Here is a 19,726-nt window from a genome sequence, read left to right on the forward strand (position 1 = left end):
CTCCCTCCCTCCCTCCCTCCCTCCCTTCTACTCTTTCTTTCTCATTTGCAGAGTGCCCTTCTGGGTTTGCTTTTTTCTTTTTCCTTTTTGCTTTTGTTTTAAGATTTACTCGTTTAATTTTATGAGTATGGATGCTCTATGTGTGTTTATGGTGCATGTCTGCACACCCGCAGAGGTTAGAGGAGGGTGTCACATGCCTGGAAACTGGAGTTCTAGATGACTGTGAGCCACTGTCCTTTGAAAGAACAGTAAGTGCTCGTAGCTCCTGCCCTGACACTGCCTCTGAGTGTCATTGAACTTACTCTTTGTTCCTTGTGTTTACTGCTGGCACTTATAGTTAAGAGCTTGAAGACTGAAATTAAAAATTTCCCCAAATTTGTTTTTTTTTTTTCCAATGTGAAAGAGATTTTATTGGAAGGGAGAGACAAAGTAGTGGCAGAGAGAGAAGACGGGGAGAGAGGAAAAAGAGAAAAAGAAAGAGCCCCAAATTTGTTTTAATTAAGAAAATAGTGAATTTTTCTCTTAGTAAAACTTCAAATATGAGGAACTTCACTGGCTACTTCTTTTCTATACTGTTTTGAGAGTTTGGCCAGTAGAAGTTTATATATCTTAGCAATTTGCAGGTTTATAAAATCTTACTATTAGTAATGTCATTTCCAAGTCATCATTCAAAAGCCCCGTCGTAGTAAAGCATGGATTCATTGACACCGTTGACTCCGCTGATGGTTTGTATGCCCCAGTCTGCGTGGTGGCTGGCGCTTGCTGTCTGTCAATTCACAGTCAGCTTCAGTTCATGTGGAGATTCAGATGCTTGCTGACAATGGCATGGTTGAATCCTGGGGTACTTTGTTATTTCTGAGCATCTTTGGGGTCCCTCCTTACTTGCTAGTGCATCATCAGGCTGCCATGGTTTTGAGCACGTTGCACTCCCTTGCTTTGTATACATTTAAATGAGACCCGACTTTTGAAGGATAATGAAAGATTAAAACAAACGGACCCTTTTTAATTAATTCTGTATTTGCCAGGTTGGTGGCTCATACCTTTAATTCCAGCACTTAGGGAGTAGAGGCAGGTGGATCTGTGCTGGACTAGAGTTTCAGGCCCATTGAGCCTGAGATCCTATCTTAAAACAAGCAAGCAAGCAAGCAAGCAAGCAAGCAACCAAGCAAGCAAGCAACCAAGCAAGCAAGCAAACAAGCAAAAACTTGTTCTTACATTTCAAAGGTGACTATGGGAATTTGTTTCAGAAAGCTGATGGGCCAGTGTTGTGACTGCATTGGAGGCAGAAGCAGGAGCAGACGGCTCTGAGGCTGCAGCCACTAGCAGTCTAGGACAACAGTGACGCGCATGGTTTAAAAGTATGTGGTCATTGTGAGCGTGGGCTACTGGAGAAGGCCTGGGCATTGAGTCTGGATTTTGGAGTTGTCAGAGTTTCCCTAGTGGCTTTTTACATATTGGCTTTCAGATTTCAGATGTGGTGTTGAAGAAATCTTTTATTTTTTTTTTAAAAGATGTATTTATTATTATATCTAAGTACACTGTAGCTGTCTTCAGATGTACCAGAAGAGGGCGTCAGATCTCATTACGGATGGTTGTAAGCCACCATGTGGTTGCTGGGATTTGAACTCAGGACCTTTGGAAAAGCAGTCGGTACTCTTAACCGCTGAGCCATCTCTCCAGCCCTGTTGAAGAAATCTTAAATTATGTTATTTATTTATAGATAATGGGGCAAAAGGAAGGTTGTTTTATTCTTTTGGATTTGAGAGTGCTGAGACTAATATATTCAAAAGGTGACATACCAAGTAAAAGCTGTGTCTTGATACACACAGAAAATACAGTTTCTATTCTTGCATATGGGTTTGGATGTCTTGTTTATGAAACAGATGAGGAAATGAAGTACTGTTGTTCTAGAATTTTCAGGTTCTGTTTGAAGACCTTAAAGCCAACTTCATTATTATTATTTTCACATATTACAAAGAACAGTACATTTAGGACCCCTAAACTGTTGCTTTTTTTTTTAAGTGGTGATTTTTAGCTTATGAAGAATGTCCTTAGCTCAACCACCTGAGGTGTGCTATGCTGTGCTATCCAGGCATGCCTGAAACGCTTGCTTACCTCTTTGAACTTGGTGAACTGTGTAGAAGTTAAGTTGTATTTGTCTTCTGGGCTGTTTTTGTTGTTTTTGTTGCTGTGTCTCTGTTGGCACAAGCTGAATTGGATACTTGGTGGTGAGGAATCTCTCTGTGAACCTAAATGTAGAAGCATGTTTTGAAAAAAGCACAGACTTGCTTTATTTGAGGAAAGTTCTGTTACCCTTTCCCTGGCTCCGGCCTATTTTAAGACTGGTTTTAAAGCTGTGCATCTTAAAATGTCAGAGCCCTCCCTGCAGAGGCCTTGTTCTTGTTACATTGTAAATCATTTCCCTGTATTTCAGACTGCTTGTTGTTCTCCAAAGTGTCTGTGTAGCTTAGAGCTCATGCCCTTTAGGACTTCTGTGTGTCCCAGCCCCAGCACCCAGATAGACAGCGCACAGTTGCCGGCCCAGGGCTGCTGTCACGGTCAGCAGTTGGTATAATGGCATTTTCTATTCTCAAGATATGTTAGTTTCCTGTCACTACAAATTGCCACAGTGTAGGTGGATGAGAAGGATAGGAGTTCATTACGTTCAAGGAAACGGGAGACTGAAGTCAAGTGTACATGGCTGAGTCCCTCTCCACACTCTCCGTGTGGATACAAGAAGCTGTCTCTTTATCTGAAGGTGCTTGTGCAGGGTCCTTGCGTTTCTTGGTTTACAAATGAATCACTCACTTCCTGCTTCCTCCCTCCCCCACCCATTTCTTTCTTCAGCACTCACACCCTTCTCCTTCTGCTCAGCATGATCACCTGTGAACATCTTAATGACACTAGCTAACTGATGCTCTCTCTCAAATGCAAGCACTTTTCTCCAGGTAGGAAGTACTTTGGAGAAAACAGCTTTACCCCACTACAAAGACTACAGTGTGTTCTCAAGAGAGTGAGCGAGCATGTATTTGGCACTGCTACTTAGATGTTCACTGTGCCTCTTGTGACTCTTTTTCCAGGTGGTTATGGCTGTCGCTCAGCTGTATTGGCACATCTCACCCAAGTCGGAGGCTGGTGTCATTTCTAAATCACTGGTGCGCTTACTTCGCAGCAATAGGTAGGTCATGGCTTGCCTGTGCTTTTCCCTCTGTGCTCTCAGAAGTGGGATTGGAACACTGTAATCTGTCTCCCAGTTGGAGAAATATAGTTAACTGTTTCATAAATAAGATCTCATACTTAATGTGTTATTATAAAATGATCTTAATCTTAATGAGAAAAAAAGTTTTTAGCTTCAAGCCCAGAGAGATTAACGTAGGTTTCGACAGAGCATGCACCTCACTTTTCTGTGTATGACAGTCTTGCTGTTTTGAAGTGTTCTGGAATCACTGAAAACCTGACTGATGTGTGTGTCCTCAGCCTGATGTGCTGAGTGTGTTAGAGCTGACCACGGGACAGTGCAGAGACCCGTGATGTCATCTGCGCAGAGCCCTACTTCATTCAGAGTTCAATCACTAGTTTCTTCTGTGAGAGTGTGCATGCATGCGTGCATGCGTGTTTGTGTATGTGTGCGTGCGTGTGTGTGTGTGTTTTATGCGCAAATGTGTATCTCTAGGGAATATGGAGACCAGAGGAGGATGACTGGCATTGTACTGTGATGTTAGTTTATGCTGGGTTCTCTTGAGACAATGGTCTCTTACTGCACTTGGTAGGCTAGTGGTAGCTCTCATCTTACCCTTTACAGCAGTGGAGTTATAGGCTCACATGTGGTTATACCCAGCTTTTTACACAGGTGTTGGGGTTTTGAACTCTGGTCTTCATGTTTGCACAGCAAGCCCTACCATCTGCTAAACCATCTCATTCATTGCTAAACCATCCCAAGAGTAGCTACTAGGAATAACTACTTCCTTTAAAAAACAAAACGAACAACAACAACAACAACAAACCCTGTTTCATGTATGGATAGGTAGATGTGGCCACCTTTTAAAAATTTCCCCCATATAATTCAGTAGTTCAGATCAGCAGTTTGAACAAACTTAAACAGAGTTGCCATGATGAGTTGTTTCAAATGTAGCATTAGATCCCTATCACTGTCTGCTGGTCAGTGTACGCTAGACATTGTGCAGTTGGGCGGTTTGGCTAACTTGTCTTCTCTCACTGAGTGCTTACCTGGGCCGGCTGGGCTGGGAAGGCTCGGGCTTGTCCCTGTCACTAACTCCTGGGTCCACAGTCTGAGCCTTTGACCACCGGCTGCTGTTTGAGGAACCCGTCAGAAGCAGTTCTATTAGTGCCACACTCCTTTACTTTGTCTCTGACCATTCTTTGTTATCAGTATTTCTCCTCAGTGGGAAGTTCAAGTGCTACTAGAACCATCTGGAATGCGTCTTTGATATAAGGGCCTGACTCAGAGTGATGTGACCCTAGTATCAGATATTAGGACTCGGGGATAACATGACTGGTTTTAACCAGGCCTTCATTCTGATTTACGATTGAATGGCACTCAGAGCCTTCTGATAAGAATTTAGTTTGCCCTGTGATTACATTTCCCACATTAATCCTAAGAATACCCTTTTCCTTCATGTGTGCAAAGCAGCAGTATTGGTCTTATATTTTGAGATATAGTATTATAAAATTAGTATAACTTTATCTCATGATATACCACACACAATTTTTTTAGTATTTTGAGTAAAAATGTATTGGAAAGAAAATACAGATACCTCTTATTTACTAAAATCTTTGAGTATTGTATTTAAGAATTTTCTTTACACTGAGTTTTCATACAAATTCTTTTTAACTGTGTTGTTTTCTCAAAGATGCTTCATTGGCTATATGTACTGAAATTTCTTTTAACTTCTAGGGAGGTGCAGTATATTGTATTGCAAAATATTGCAACTATGTCAATTGAGAGAAAGGTATGTATATTGTGAGTATTTAACTCAAAGAAGCAAATGAGCACCCTGATGTGATAAATGTACTTACACATTTATTTTTGTTCACCTAGGGTATGTTTGAACCTTATCTGAAGAGTTTCTATGTCAGATCCACTGATCCAACTATGATCAAAACACTGAAGGTCTGTATGCTTCATACAGGGTTCATAGTACCTGTATACTTTGAAGAGCTATTGGAGTAGCTTCTAGCATCTGTAAACTATGGTCTTTATGTGGCTAGGGATCAAGTTACATCCTTGTTTTTACCAACTAAGCTATTTCTCTAGCTCTATAAATTGGAGTCTCTTGCTGGGTATGGTGGTACTCAATTTAATCCCAGCACTCGGGAAGCAGAGGCAGGTGGATTTCTGAGTTCGAGGCCAGCCTGGTCTACAGAGTGAGTTCCAGGACAGCTAAGGCTACACAAAGAAACCCTGTCTCGAAAACCAGGAAAAAAAAAAAAAAAAAAAAAAAAAATGGAGTCTCTTCCTTTTTAAAAAAAATGTATTTGAAAATTGTTCTTTATACTTTGCATCCTGTATTATTATGTGTTGGCTATAATACAGCTTTCAGATGTGTTAAGTTACCTGTACCTTGGATAATTTAACTTGCTGAAAGAGACAGGCCTATACATTTAGGCTTTGTGCTTTAAATAGACAGTGGGGGTTTGAAGTAAGTCCTATAATAAAAAAAGGGGGGGGTGATTTGGTGGGATATTTGTGAGAAAATGATATGTGGAAGTATTTCAAATAACTTTCTGTGAATGTTTTTGTGGTTGGTAGGGGGTGTGTTCTGTTTTGAAGGGCTGAGAGTGGACTAAACAGTCTGCCACTACAGAATATGAAAGCCCTCTGACGTACAGTGCAGCGAGGGCTCCAGAGCGCGATGCTGAGACAGTATGGCATTTACTCAGGCATTGGACATTTCTCTACACTGTGTGCTGTCTATGTAAAAGACCTTACTAACTAATGGAGAAAGATGAGGCACTCTTTAAATATTGAGACAATGTCATTCACTTGGAAACTGGGCTTATTCATAAGAAAGTTGGTAAAACACAACAATATTTTTAACATCAACAACAAACAAACTCCTACTTTATAATTATGAAACATTTCAGGTAACTAATGTTAGCCAAAGGACTGGGTAATTTTCAGTCAAGGGAGTGATTAACGGCTGTATTTGATACTGAGTTTAATCTTTGCCCTTACATACTGTTGAGGTAGTTAGTGAAACATAAACATATAAAACAGTTGTGTGGAAGCAGAACTGTGATGCTAATTTCCTGTTATGGTTCTGCTCCATCTCCCAAGCCTGCGGGCAGCAGTATTTGGGGATGATTTTGCATCAGCTTGGCAGCTCTGTCCTATGTGTTTTAGTGAAAAACAGTTCTGTGCAATATACATTGAGAGTTGAGATTATTTTTTAAAAGATGTATGAACAAAGACTTGTATAATGTGTTTCAGTGGCAGGGTGCTTGGTTAGCATGCTCAAAGACCTAGGGTAGTTCCCTATTGCCAAAAATGAATAAAGTTTTTAAATTTGAAAAATATTTTAAAATAACTACTCCATGTGATACTGGAGGTCTGTAATGCCAGACTCAGAGGGAGCGTTAATAACATCAGATCACCTGGGATACATGAAACCTCATCTCTCCCCTGCACTTAAAAATTGTTGTCTCTATAGTATTATCAAAATAAAATGAATAGTCAAGTCATATTCTTAGAGAACAGGTTCCCAACAGATACAGAAAATAAGTGAACTGTACACAGAATATATAACGTATTTTTTTTTCTGTAGTCTCTGCCTTTTAATTAGAGTGTTTATAGCATTTATTGTTAATGCAGTACTTGATATGAGTGTGCTGATAGGCATCTTGGATTAGTATTCTGTTGGTATCTGTGCCTACCTTCAGAATAATTAAATCTTTTCTGTGGGTAAAACATATTTCTAACAACCTCAGTGGGTGTAGATGTTTAATTTCACATTTCTTACATTTATAAATCCAGGAATAGAGATTAAAATTATCTAAGCATCTGGGTAGGTAGGAAATAAGGTAGCCAATCAAGAAAATTAATTGTTATCTGGAAAACAGAAGTACTACATGAAGGGCATATTGTTTTCTAACTTTATTAATAAAAAATACAAGTTGAGCTAACAAATTGTTTAGGTTAATTAGATATAAATTGTAAAATTAAGACAATTAGTGAAGATGTGGGATTTATTTCCTAATTATTTTTTTTAAGAACTGTGTAATTATCTAGTCTCTGTAGATTTAAGGAAACAAACTAAGATCACTTCAAGGGTATAGAGTCCCATATGACAGCGATTTTTTTTTTTTTTTTTTAAAGACTCAACTTTTAATTAGATGTTTAGCCTCTATTAAATTCACCTTTTTGTGTTTTAAAATGTTTACTTTCTCTTTTTTTTCTACTGTAGCTTGAAATTTTGACAAACTTGGCAAATGAAGCCAACATATCAACGCTTCTTCGAGAATTTCAGGTTTGCATGCAGTGCTAATTACAATTTCTAAAATACGTTCAATCTTAAGTTAAATACGCCTCCTGCTCAGTCTAGAAATGCACAGCTGCACAAATAGAGGAGATGTAGGAAAATATCAGCAGCTAGGACGTTTTTCTGTTCTTGAGAATAAACATGAACTACGAATAGAGACTTAAAGTAGACAGAACGGCCTTGCATTTCTTTCTCTGTTTCCATAGCACTGGAGAGACCGGCTTATTATTTGGCTCAAAACTTTGTTTTCTATCCACATTGGCCCCATGAGCTGTCCTTTCTGTGCTCCAAAAGCACTTTCTGTGTCCGTGCAAACACATCGTTTGCTACCTGGTTGCCCTGCTTGGTTGACCTGTCTCTATTTTAGGTACCCCTTTAACTTAAGCTATATTATTCGATCACTTAAAAACAGTTGTGTGGGAAGTGGTGACTTCACCTTCTGGTGAAGGTGCTTGCCACCGAGCCTGCCAGCTGGAGTTCAGTCTCCAGGACCCTGTGGTGGAAGGAGAGAGCCGACTTGGATTAAATTATTTCTTTGGCTTTATGCACTTTATGATGGGTGGATCAACTGAGAAGCCATTGTAGGAAAAAACACAACAGCAGAAAACCACGTCCTAATCAGTGGTTCTCAACCTTCCTAGTGCTGCAACCCTTTAATACTGTTCCTCACGTTGTGGTGACCCCCGATCATGAAATTATTTTTGTTGCTACTTCATGAATCCTGCTGCTGTATGGATCATAAATACTTTGAGAACCACTGTTTTTAAGTACAGAGACACACACAGAGACACAGATACACACACACACACACACACACACACACACACACACACACAAATACATACACACTCACACAGTCCGGGACTATTAGAATGTAGCTGCATGCCCATGATTCCTTTGTTCTCACCTGGGTTCCTGAATTTCCACCCTGTTTACATTTTTCTAGAAATATTCATGATAAAATTAGAATACTGTAAAGCCATCTCTTTGTGGGCATGCCAGAAAATTGGACTTCTCATCTCTTAGGCCAGAGATTGCTGTTGGGTTTTAACTTTACATCACTCGTATAATCTATTTCACCCTGTTGCTCTTTCCTGTGTCCCTGTTCCCTCATCTCGTGTAATCTTGACATCTTTCTGCACATGTCTAGCACCTAAGGACAGCTGGAGGCCTGAGTGAGATAGCACTCACGGAGCGATTGGACCCTCCTGTGCCAGGTTATGCATTACTGGCATATTGCTCCTTTTTTCCTTTTCTCTGAACTTTAGGTTTAGTGTCTGGAAAGGTGGCCCCTTCTCTCTCTGCGTGGGCTCACAGGCACTGTTGGGTAAATGAACGGAAACCTTCCCAGAGCATGTTCTCAGCATCTTTCATCCTGACTCTTGAGCTGATTGCTGTTTTGGGGTGATGCTCGCCACTGTCTGCTTTGGAGCCTTGAGCTGCAGTGAATGACCCTGGCTTGAAAATGTCCCTTTGCTAAAGGGACATTAAGTTATAAGAAATGAAAGACGTTAAGCAATCATTTTGGACCCCTGTTAGGCTTAAGAGAATCCCGAATTATTTGTTCTGACAAATAAGCTATAAAAATGGGCTTTGATTCACTTGATAGCTTCAATATTGAAATTAATCAAACTGTTTTTAGACCTACGTGAGAAGCCAGGACAAACAGTTTGCAGCAGCCACTATTCAGACCATAGGCAGATGTGCAACCAGCATTACTGAGGTCACCGACACATGCCTCAACGGCCTGGTCTGCCTGCTGTCCAACAGGGATGGTGAGTTCATAGGTTCACTTTATTTTTATATAGTTTATAATTGTATATTCTCAGTAAGTCCTGTAGCTGTAATCTTTTATCTTATTTTTTTGGAGTTTTTCTATATATCAGTATTTTCTTAGTAAGTAGCAGCTTTATTCTTGATTTGCAGGAAAGTTTATTTCAAAAATAAATGAGATAATTAATAGATTTTGTTTTGCCCCCATTAAGACAATTTATCTTACTCATTCACTAAGCATTGCCTTTATACCCTTTCTGCAAAGGTTCTTTCTCTGTGACTGTTTCTTAGTCATGCATGGAAGTCGGGTATAACAGTGGTTCGCCTGCAGAGGGTGCTAGAAGCAGGCAAATGACTTTACTGCTTGGCGCAGTGACTGGACCCTCAGCCTTTCAGCCTTCCAGAAGTGTACCCAGTGCCTTCTCACTGAAGGCGAGCTAGACTTAGCCATCATTGTGCCACGGGTTCATGTGCACCCTAATTATTTGTTTTCAGAAACAGGATAGCAAAATTTATTGTCTGAATGTTACCCTGCTCTGCACTGAAGTGCCGGTGCATGGCTTGCAACTACGATGAACTAGTTAAAGAAAAACAAGCTAACTTCTCATGTTTAGAAGATTTTATTATAGTTGTACAGTGGATTAAAATGCATGTTTGCTTAGAAAATGCAAAAGCTGCGTAAAGTTGTCAAAATTAATTATTGATTTTCTAAAATAAACTGCATTATATGGTAGTACAGATATACATGAGAAAGCACCCATGAAGTCAAACTTAACAAAGGTTGATTCTATTTTACATTTTACTTGAAGAATAACTTTTTACTACAATGATTACTTCATCTGTAGAACACCATAAGATCCCCATGTGGAGGTATTTCTAGAAATTGCTATGCTGTGGTAAGTTCTTCCAATGGGGAGCCTGTGATAAACTGAAACCAAGAAAAGTGTAAAACAAAATTAATTCCTGGATAACACTGAGCTGTGTATGTGATCAGGCATGAAATCACGTAGTTTCACCTACAAACTTTTGATTTGCTAGAATATCTTCCTATGTAGTAATTAAAACTCAAATAAATTCCACCAAATTAACAAGGGAAGAAATTTCTAAAAGATTTATTTTTGCAGGTAAGAAAGAAAGGATAGCATGGTAAACAGCGCCCGTGGTGTCTGGTTAACTTAGAACAGTAGCACCTTTTGTGTCTGCTTTAAGTCATAGTTTCAAGTATGACTTTTTATTTTTATGTGTCTTTGATAATGACTTTCTATGGCTCGCATAAGGTTTGCTAGTGTAATAGTTGATTTAAGATCTCTTTGTATAAAAAAAGCTACCAGAGATTAGTGAGAACACTGACAGTCTTTTTAAATACAAAGCATATCACAAATGTCTGCCCACCTATTTTTTGGTCCTTTTTTCTGATGAGAAATATTTATATTAATTTTAAAGTAATTATTTCTGCCACATACTGCTTATTTTTTAAAAGTTTATTTTCTTTGATTTCAAAGAATCTTTCAAAGCAGACTTGGCTTGCCATAAAATAACCCATTATCGGTGTGAAAGATTAATTTGAAAAACAGATTTCTTAAGGTTCTTCAGTTTCAGAAATTCACATTTCGGTTGACTTAGGATAATTTAATTGCCTGTGGTAGTTTATTTTAGGTAACATGTTAACGGAATTTGTTTGTCTGAATAACCTTGTTGGCATCTACTATAATGTAAAGGAATTAGAGGATTAGTTTTCATTTTTGTTTAGTTTTTTTATAAGTCAGTAAGCATTTAGTGAGAATTTGAATCTGTAGAGATATTTAATAAATGTTGAGTAGATTAATAAGATATTCATTTAGCTTGTGAAAGTCTGTGCCTTTATGGCACTCACAGTCTGATGGAAGCACCAGTAAAATAAAATAAATATGTTTTAGTTTTCCCATCTCTCCTTTCTCGATTGCTGGTTATTTGTGTCTATGTAAAACCAGACTGCCTGCTTGGATGTTACTGCTCGCTTGAGTAGTTAGCCAGCCCGCCTCTCCTGCCTCCTTACCTGTGAGTGAGAGGGACAGTGACAGGAGCAGGTAGAGTGTGATTCTGTTTTGCCGAGGACAGGAGGGAAACTTGAAAAGGCCTAGAACACAAGTAGCATTTGCTTATAGTTACAGAATATTCTTAAGAGTTCAAAGGTGCTTAGCGTGACTCCTGGACAAAAATCCTACAATCCTACTTTGCTTCCTCATTCATCTTTAAAGTCTTAAGATGAAAGTGAAAATATATATATATATTTTGTAAACTAAAGCCTTAATATTAAATATTAATTCCCTAATATATGCATATATATTTTCTCATGAATAGGTATAATAAATTTTATTCATATTCTTAAGGGGTAATTTATTTCAAAGAAAAATTTAACAGTACAAATTGTGTAGTATTAAACCTTTGAAGTGTGTGCTAGGAGATTGTCTAATGTCTCTGATGCTCTTAGTGTTTTTAAAATCGAAGTTTGCATAAAGACAGGATGTACTCTTTTGGGGGGCATCTGTGACATTAATAATAGTTTATGTGGCCTGGGGAAATTCCTCACTCAGTAAGTACTTTCCATACATGTAGAGTATGAGTTCGGATCCCATCTTCCATAAAGGCTGGGCAAGATGGCCGGTGTCTGTGCTCCAGTGTGGGGGGTGATGTTGGAAGGACCCCTGAGGCTTGCTGGCTAGACAGTGTTGGGTCAGCGAGTTCAGTAAGAGACACTATCTCAAACAGTGTGGAAAATGACCAAGAAATACACTCAGTCTTGACTTCTGACTTCTGATCTCTGCAAGTATGCACAAATCCATGTATAGCACATTTCCAGACAATCACAGTTCTACATCAACACCTGTGTGCGCAAAAATAATAGCTCATGGTAGAGTTACTCTGTAAGGTCAGATGCTCAGATACCACGATGCCGTGTCCCTGCTGGTGCTACCACAAAGGAGATGAGACTGCAGCAGCCACTCCTTACAAAAACTCGATATCCTAACCCAGCTGTGAATCCGCTTCTTACTCACTTACAGAGCAGTTGTAGTTAATAAAGTCCCTTTGAGAAATAGGTGGCACACTTAAAAGGGGTAATTAAAGAGAATCACTGAAAGCTATGAACAAGGTATAGGCGGGATTAGAGCACCCCTACTGGTTACGAGAACCCAGCCACAAAGCAGCCTGGGTAATGTGTCTGCATGCAGAGCCCTCAGAGGGTACTAAGTTGGGCGAGTAGGTAGATGGGTTTACAGCACACGTGGAAGCAATCGGTTCATGGTCACACTCATTTTGGCACTGAGGTGAATGCTGTTTCTATGGTGATTCCATTCCTGCTACTCCTGGTTGTTGCTGGTGGCGTTTCTGGATGTATCACGTTAGCAGGGTTTGGTGTGGTTGTCATTCCTCTCTTCTCCCCTACTCAGTATGGAATAGGGGAAAATATTTAGATGGGAGGTGTTTGACTATATAAAAGCTTTGGCTAAAAGGCAAAAGTACCATCCTCTCCAGAACGTAATATAACTTTGGTTGCAGAGGCGAGAGGTATTCTAGAAGCTAAGAGATAGCTGTAGAGGACAGAGATTAAAGTGAATTTTGCATGAGACACATTCACTACAAACACTGAAGAATATGCTCATGATTTAGGTTTTCATGTATTTAAGCATCGAGGATGTTTTGCTCATTGAAATTTGCATTCTACGAGACAGATTGCAATTGAATTGATTATACATATTTAATAATGGTTATCTCTTTGTCTTTCAGAAATAGTTGTTGCTGAAAGTGTGGTTGTTATAAAGAAATTGCTGCAAATGCAGCCTGCACAGCATGGTGAAATTATTAAACATATGGCCAAGCTCCTGGACAGTATCACCGTGAGTATCCCTGCATTCTGCTGACTTTGCTCAGTACAGTCTATTTTCCATACATGGTTGTCCCAGAGCGGAGTGGTTAAGAGAGATGTGATGCCTGGCTTAAGTTCTGCCTTAGATTTGCATTTTGTTAAGGCTGAATTACAGACCTGAAGGAAGGAAGAGGGGAGCGTGAGCCCAGCACTGGGCTGGGTGGGGGTGGTGGCCCCATGTTGGTGGGATTTAGGAGCAGATAGAGAGATATTAAATTAGTACATGCATGTGCTTGAATTTACGTGTCATGTGTGTGAGTCTCTGATGTGCGGAACAGCATGTTTTCCCAGTGCTGTCCTTTGACAGACCCTAGGAACAATAATGCTCTCATCAGTAAGTCCACCAAACGCCTGAGATCTTCTGTTATTATTGAGATGTACTTTAATGCCAACAAGTTTTCATTTTAAAATGTATTACTCTGTAGGATTTGGTGTGCTCATGAAGGTGTGCAAATATTTTCCTTACTCTTAGACAGTAATCCCATACTTAAAGCCTCAGCCACCCCTCACTGCCCTCACCACCACTAACTTACTTCTTGTTTCTATGACTTTGTTTTCTCTTGATAGTTTATACAAACAGACTCATAGTATGTGACCTTGCTTTGGAATTCTTTCACTTGCATACTTTTAAGCTTTTTTTTTTTTTTTAAATAAAAATAACTTATTCCATCGATTATATTTTTGCATGTAGGAATGTGTGCCACAGCCCTGTATGGAGGTCAGAGGGCAGGTCATGGAAGTCTGTTCCTTCCTTTCACCACTTGGCTCTGGGACAGAGCCTCCTCCTCAGGCTCAGCAGCAAGTGCCTTTGTCACTGACCCTTTGCCAGTCCCTCTGCTGGTCTTTAAGTTCCACTCTTTCTTTAAGCAAGCTGGTTTCCTTAGAGAAATGACTGATTTCAGAGCTAGGATAAAGCAATAAAGAACAATGTGAACTTGGACCATTGTGTTGGGACAAAGGAAGAACATGTACAAATGTATTTATAGAACGATAGAGTCATATTTAAAGAAGGCAAACGAGAAACCCCCGCAAGAGCCCAGCTTAAAGGGAGGAGCAATAAAGTTAAAGACAGTGGAAGGAAGAAGTCACTTAGTGGCTTTGTGGCGGTCTCCTTACCTGGGAATGCATGCTGGCGGGAACAGTTGAGCAGCTGAGTAGGAGCTCAAAGTCTATCCCCAGAAACTACTTCTCACTTCCGAAGGGTTGGATCTCCACTTACTGTGGTGTGTGGCCCGTGCTGTCTTAGCCACATGAGCGAGGGGAACATGCTCTCCTGCATGTGCCTTCTGATGCCCTCAGCAGTGGGACCCGGAGCAGCACTCTGGGAGTGTGAGACCCAGTGATGCTGAGCCTGTTCCTGTGCTGTGACTGGGCTCTGCTCCCCGGGTGTCTGTGAAGTCGGTTACGAAGAAAACCTCAGGGGCTGCTTGGTGTGGTGACATTCACCTTTAATCCCAACACTTGGGAGGCATCTCTGGGAGTTCAAGGCCAGCCAGGGTTATGTAGTGAGACCTTGTGTCAGAATACAAAATCAAAGCAAACAGAAGAACCTCAGGAATTTCTTAGCTTCAGAGAGACGTGACTATAATGACATGCCACTGCCATGCAACTGGATTTGGGTGTCCACTGTTTCATTGACTAGGGTGTGGTCTAGGTCCTAGTGAGAACCATGGCGAACAGCTCATGAAGGCGGATTCTAAATGGGGATAGTGTGGGACTACACACAGAGAAAAGTACCTGTATTTTACACACATAGTTAAGTGTAAACAGTAAAGCAGCAAATCAGAACTCCTGAAAGGGAGGGGGCATAGGTGAAAATCTGAGTGAGAACTATGGTTGAACAGTCTTAGAAATACACATGGATTGGAGTGAGCCGGAGGCCAGATTGATGGGTTTGAAGGTCTCATGAAAGAAAGTGGAGGGAGATGAAGTGATTTTGTGTTAAAAAGGCCAAGGAGATAGAGTATTTTTTTGGTGGACACCGTGGGTTCTTGTAGGGAGAATTTACATTTTTTCTATATATAATTTATAATGATAGAGAGGCATGCAATTGTGAGGGGAAAACAGGAACATGGAATTCTTTGTCCCCACACTGCTGGGGCAGAATTTGCTGGTGAACTTGTTCATGCCCATCAGAAGGAAGAGGCAACAGTGGCACACGAGAGTGTGCCTCAGAATATGCCTGCTTGTTATCAGATGCTGTGGTGCACTGGGGCAAGCCTTAGACTTTCTGGAAGAAAAACTTTGAGACTCAGCTGTGTCCTTGTACCGTTTATTCAGCGACTGTGCCAGCAGTCTGTGGACAGAAGGGTTGGCACCTTAGCCAAGCAGTGGCTTCCTCACAGGCTGGGCAGTAAAGCTTGTTTGGATGCTTATTTTTGTCAGAAATTAGCTATTTGCAATCAAAAAACCCTAATCAAGTCAAAGGTTAAGCATAGGGCAGGAAAAGAGACTTATTTAGCAAATGTGAGTAGAAGTGACGTTTGATGTTACACATTTTTATGAACAGGAACATTAAAAGTGAAAAAGAGCTAATTTACGAAGGAACTAAGACACCTTGTCCTGTTTGTGTAAAAATGGCAATAATATAAACATATGATAGAGAATATCTCTGAATGTGCTGTGAAGTTGGTATGGTAAAGTGGGCATTGTAGGGCTCTAATATGCTGTTTTCATGTGTGTTCATGTATGTGAATATGAGATGGTGGATATTGTAGACAGATATGAAGATGCAGAGAAGCGAAGTAATACAGTAATTTAGTAAATATAGCTCTAACTGTCTCTGTAATAGGTAATGCCCATTTTGAGGGGGTATATCCATTGAATATTTTCAGAGTATCAAAAAGTGTATTGGATACAAAGGGAACTTTGATTTTGTATTTTTCCTCTCAATAAAGTTAGATTTAATTTGAAAGTTAAACAATTTTAAATTTAAATAAAGCTAAAAATACTTTTACAGAACATTAAAGCACTTGTAAAATGTTGATGCATACCTGTTCATGGATGTATGTGTTGGGCTTGACCCTAAGACCTCAGCAGTGCTGGGTAAGCCTTCTCTTCCTGAGCTGCTATTGAAGCTATACTTTTAGATCAGAGAAGGGATTTATAGAATAAATGTTGTTTTTCCATAAAATAAACAGAAAAGGAGATGGAAAGATGGATAAGCAGTTAAGGGCACTTGCTGCTTTCCACAGGACCCAACTGCAGACCCCCAGTGCCCATGCTGGGGAGCTTACAACCTCTTGTACTTAAGCTCCAGGGTCTGATGCCCTCCTCTGCCCTCCGTGTACTTGGTTATGTGCTGTACATGAGCTCTGTGATCTGATTGTAGAGGAGAGCAGAAGTGAAGAGCATGGGTCTGTATGTAAGGAACTTGGAGAAGGGAAGTGGTAAAGCTGCCATGATGACCTGAGTTGGATCCCCAAGACCCTCAGGGTGGAAGGAGGAACTGACATTTACAGATTGACCTCTGACCTCTCTGAATGTACGCTGTAGTAGCCTCCCTGCACCCTGCCTGCCATGTAAAGAAATATAAAAGAAAACAAAACAAAATCGTAAAGGAACAAAATGAAACAACCTAAAGACCCAAGAAGAAGAATCCCAGGTGAAAGGTTTTCTGATTGGCAAAAAAATCCAGTAAATACATATTTGACCTGAGTTTATGAAAAGTTAATAAAACAGAGCCCCTTCCTCATGAGGCAAAGAAACTGACTCTGAAGCATGAAGAGTATTGGAATAATTAGAAGAACATTTCATGCAGTTGTGCTGTGTGAACCCGAACTTTAGAAGTAGAGCTGATGATGAGGTGTCACTGTTGACATGTCAGATGACAGGGAACTGACAGAGACAGCTGTCTTACAGAACTCTAACAGTGTCAGGAGGAACCATTAGAAACTGGTGAGGATGTAGCAGACAGAACCTGAATTAATCACAAAGGTTAGCCCTTACATCTCTCCCTTCTGATCATGAGAGATTCTTACAAGAACAACAGCCACGAGCTTCTCTGGACAAGTAAGCCTTAGAAGCAGATCCTGAAATCCAACCTCTTTTCCTGATTTGTACTTTGAAATCCAGGGAGATGTCTAAACTCAACAGTTTCAGGAGAAGCCAGCCTTACCCATGGGACAATACTGAACACGTTCACCGAGGACCTAAGACACTCTAGAAACCAGCAACTGAGGCTTGGTACCTCCCTGGGAGAGCCAATAGGACTGGAAGCCAGACCTCTTCCACCCTGACTACCTCCTCTTTTTTTTTTTTTTTTGCCAGGCGAGATGAAAGGGAATGAGAAAATGCAGCCAGGCTAGTGTAGGACCAGGCAAGAGGGAGCCTACACCCTCTTGTGGAAGCCTTTGTGTGCTGTGGAAGCAGAGCGGGGGTAGAGCTCTGAGCGAATGAGGCCCGTGGAAGTGAAGTCACCCTCCACTGTGATGTGTGATCCGTGTGGGGTTAGGGACAGCCCTTTTCCAGGTTGCTGCCTCCCCATGTCTCTTCCAGTGGTCCAAGGGGAATTGGAGGTTCAGGCTCATACTTCAGTGCTGGCACCGCCACTGATGAGCTGGGACCCATGGGCAACTTTTTGCTTTGCCCCACTCTTGCTCCAGTGTCCTGACATTCCCAGTGGGGTTAGTGGTAGAGCCTGCAGCATACTGTTTTTGTGGACATCTGAGAAATTAGCCAGTTTTCAAAAGCTCTGTGACAGATTGTAAATAGGGACTCTTTAGATGTTAGGTGTGCAGAGTTTGAAGAGGAGAGAACATTGATAGATTTTGTCATATTAAGACGGATGTCATTGCTTATTTAGGGAGTAGCAGAGTTGAAATATGAAGACTAATGTTTATATTGTTCTCCTTCCTGAGCTCATCCAGATTGAAGAAATAATGGCTGTAGCAGTCATCTTGTGTGTTCTGGTTGTGACCATGTTGTCCTTTGGTGTGTCCTTCATTTGTAACTGTTTTTCTAATAAGGTTGCTCCAGAATAACATGCACACTACTTGAGGGTTGCTGTAGTGGGGTTTGAGTAATATTTCCATGTTACAGGTGTCATGAAAGAACACTTGGATGTTATTCTGGAAGGACAGTGAGTAAGTCTAAAGTGGCACGTCGTGCGTGTTTGTCCAGATACCTCACTGGACACTGCTGTGCACTGCACCTTGACACTGATACACAATTCAGTTCTAAATTTTAATGCATATAGAGCCCAGATATAGACTATTGCGATCTGACTTGCTGTTAGTATGCAGTATGTTTAGATATTTACTGATTCTGCCTTTGACAAATTTAAAGAAATAAAATTGATGATTTTGTAGCTTTACTTTATTGTCCAGTGCAGTGGGCTGTTGTTGAAACACAGTAGCTTTTAAATTGAGCTGCGAACAGAGCGATCTGTAAATTCTTTCTAGATGTCTTTTTATAACTGTGGTGGGGAGGAATCATTTGTTTCTGCAGGCAAGTTAATGGGTTAAAATGGCATGGCAAGTGCCTTCTCTTGGAAGGCTTGAGAAGTGCACTTAACCACTTGCTCAGGGCATTCAGGGTAAGGAGTCGTGCGCAGTCACTTACAGTCCAGTTTGCCTTGGAGAATATTGAAAAGCAGGGGTTTGTATAAAGAGTATTATTCTATGTTTGACCTTGTGTATGTGCACCTGCTTGCTTGTGTGTGCGCGTGCATGCGTGCGTGGTGTATTATTAGTTGAATTTTAGTTCACCGCTTCTGCTTATTATGTTGTCGAATAAACCTGGGGAGCAGGGTAAACTTTTTTATTTGCAGCTTTAGTTTTGAAGGAGATGGAAGGATTGAACGTGAAGATGTTAGTTTTCTAACTAGCAAATGCACACAAACACTGGCCTGGTTAGTTTCTCAGGGCTTCCTTGTTTGGGCTTGGTGTTTTGATACAGTCTCAGCCCAGGCTGGCTGGGCGTCCTTCCTGGTTCCTGCCTGCTGGGTGCTGGGACTCCAGTCGTGTGTTTCCATGTCTGTCTTCTGAAATGTTTATAAAATATCATTACCAAGAGTTTGATATACTATTATTATTATTATTCCTTACTATAAAGAAGTTTCTACATTTTTGAAATGTTTGCTAAAGAATTTTTAAACTCAATTCTAGAACCTTCCCAATGTTACCCCTTTTCCTCCTCTACTATCTTGACTTTTTTTCGTTGTTACAATTGATTTATTGATTTTTTAAAAATTCTTTCAAATGTTGCTATTATGAATGCTTGAAGTATTAAAATACTGCTGTTTTGATAGCAACAAACTTATTATTTGATCAGGAAACGCAGTCTATCTATATATCTCAAGGTTGTTTGTGATTTGAACACTGAAAAAAATAATAACAAAGGGAAAATTTGTGCCTTTGTTCACAGGCTTTGGATAAATTTTAGAGATAAATGGAGAATTGCACACCAAAATGCATAGAAATTTGTATAATATAGAAGAAAAGAGTAGTTATGATCAACAATGAAGGAATTATTTAAAAAAAAAAAAATAAAATACTGCTGTTTTAATCTTAATATACTCATGAGTCTGAAATGTTCTAACACCTTCATT

The 19,726-nt window shown here is 40.2% G+C and overlaps 1 protein-coding gene across 2 annotated transcripts in view; it reads left to right on the top strand.

The window, feature by feature from the left end:
- Window positions 1–19,726, top strand: part of Ap3b1 (adaptor related protein complex 3 subunit beta 1) — a 204,072-nt gene that overhangs the window by 84,140 nt on the left and 100,206 nt on the right. For both annotated transcript variants that reach the window (XM_029543901.1, XM_021208271.2), the window contains exons 9-14: window positions 3,081–3,178; window positions 4,916–4,970; window positions 5,060–5,131; window positions 7,425–7,487; window positions 9,142–9,274; window positions 13,038–13,147. In XM_029543901.1, the coding sequence (XP_029399761.1) occupies window positions 3,081–3,178; window positions 4,916–4,970; window positions 5,060–5,131; window positions 7,425–7,487; window positions 9,142–9,274; window positions 13,038–13,147 (531 nt within the window). The remainder of the gene's footprint in view (window positions 1–3,080; window positions 3,179–4,915; window positions 4,971–5,059; window positions 5,132–7,424; window positions 7,488–9,141; window positions 9,275–13,037; window positions 13,148–19,726) is intronic.

The sequence above is a fragment of the Mus pahari genome, chromosome 11 (genome assembly GCF_900095145.1).
Source record: "Mus pahari chromosome 11, PAHARI_EIJ_v1.1, whole genome shotgun sequence".
NCBI classification, from domain to species: Eukaryota; Metazoa; Chordata; class Mammalia; order Rodentia; family Muridae; genus Mus; species Mus pahari.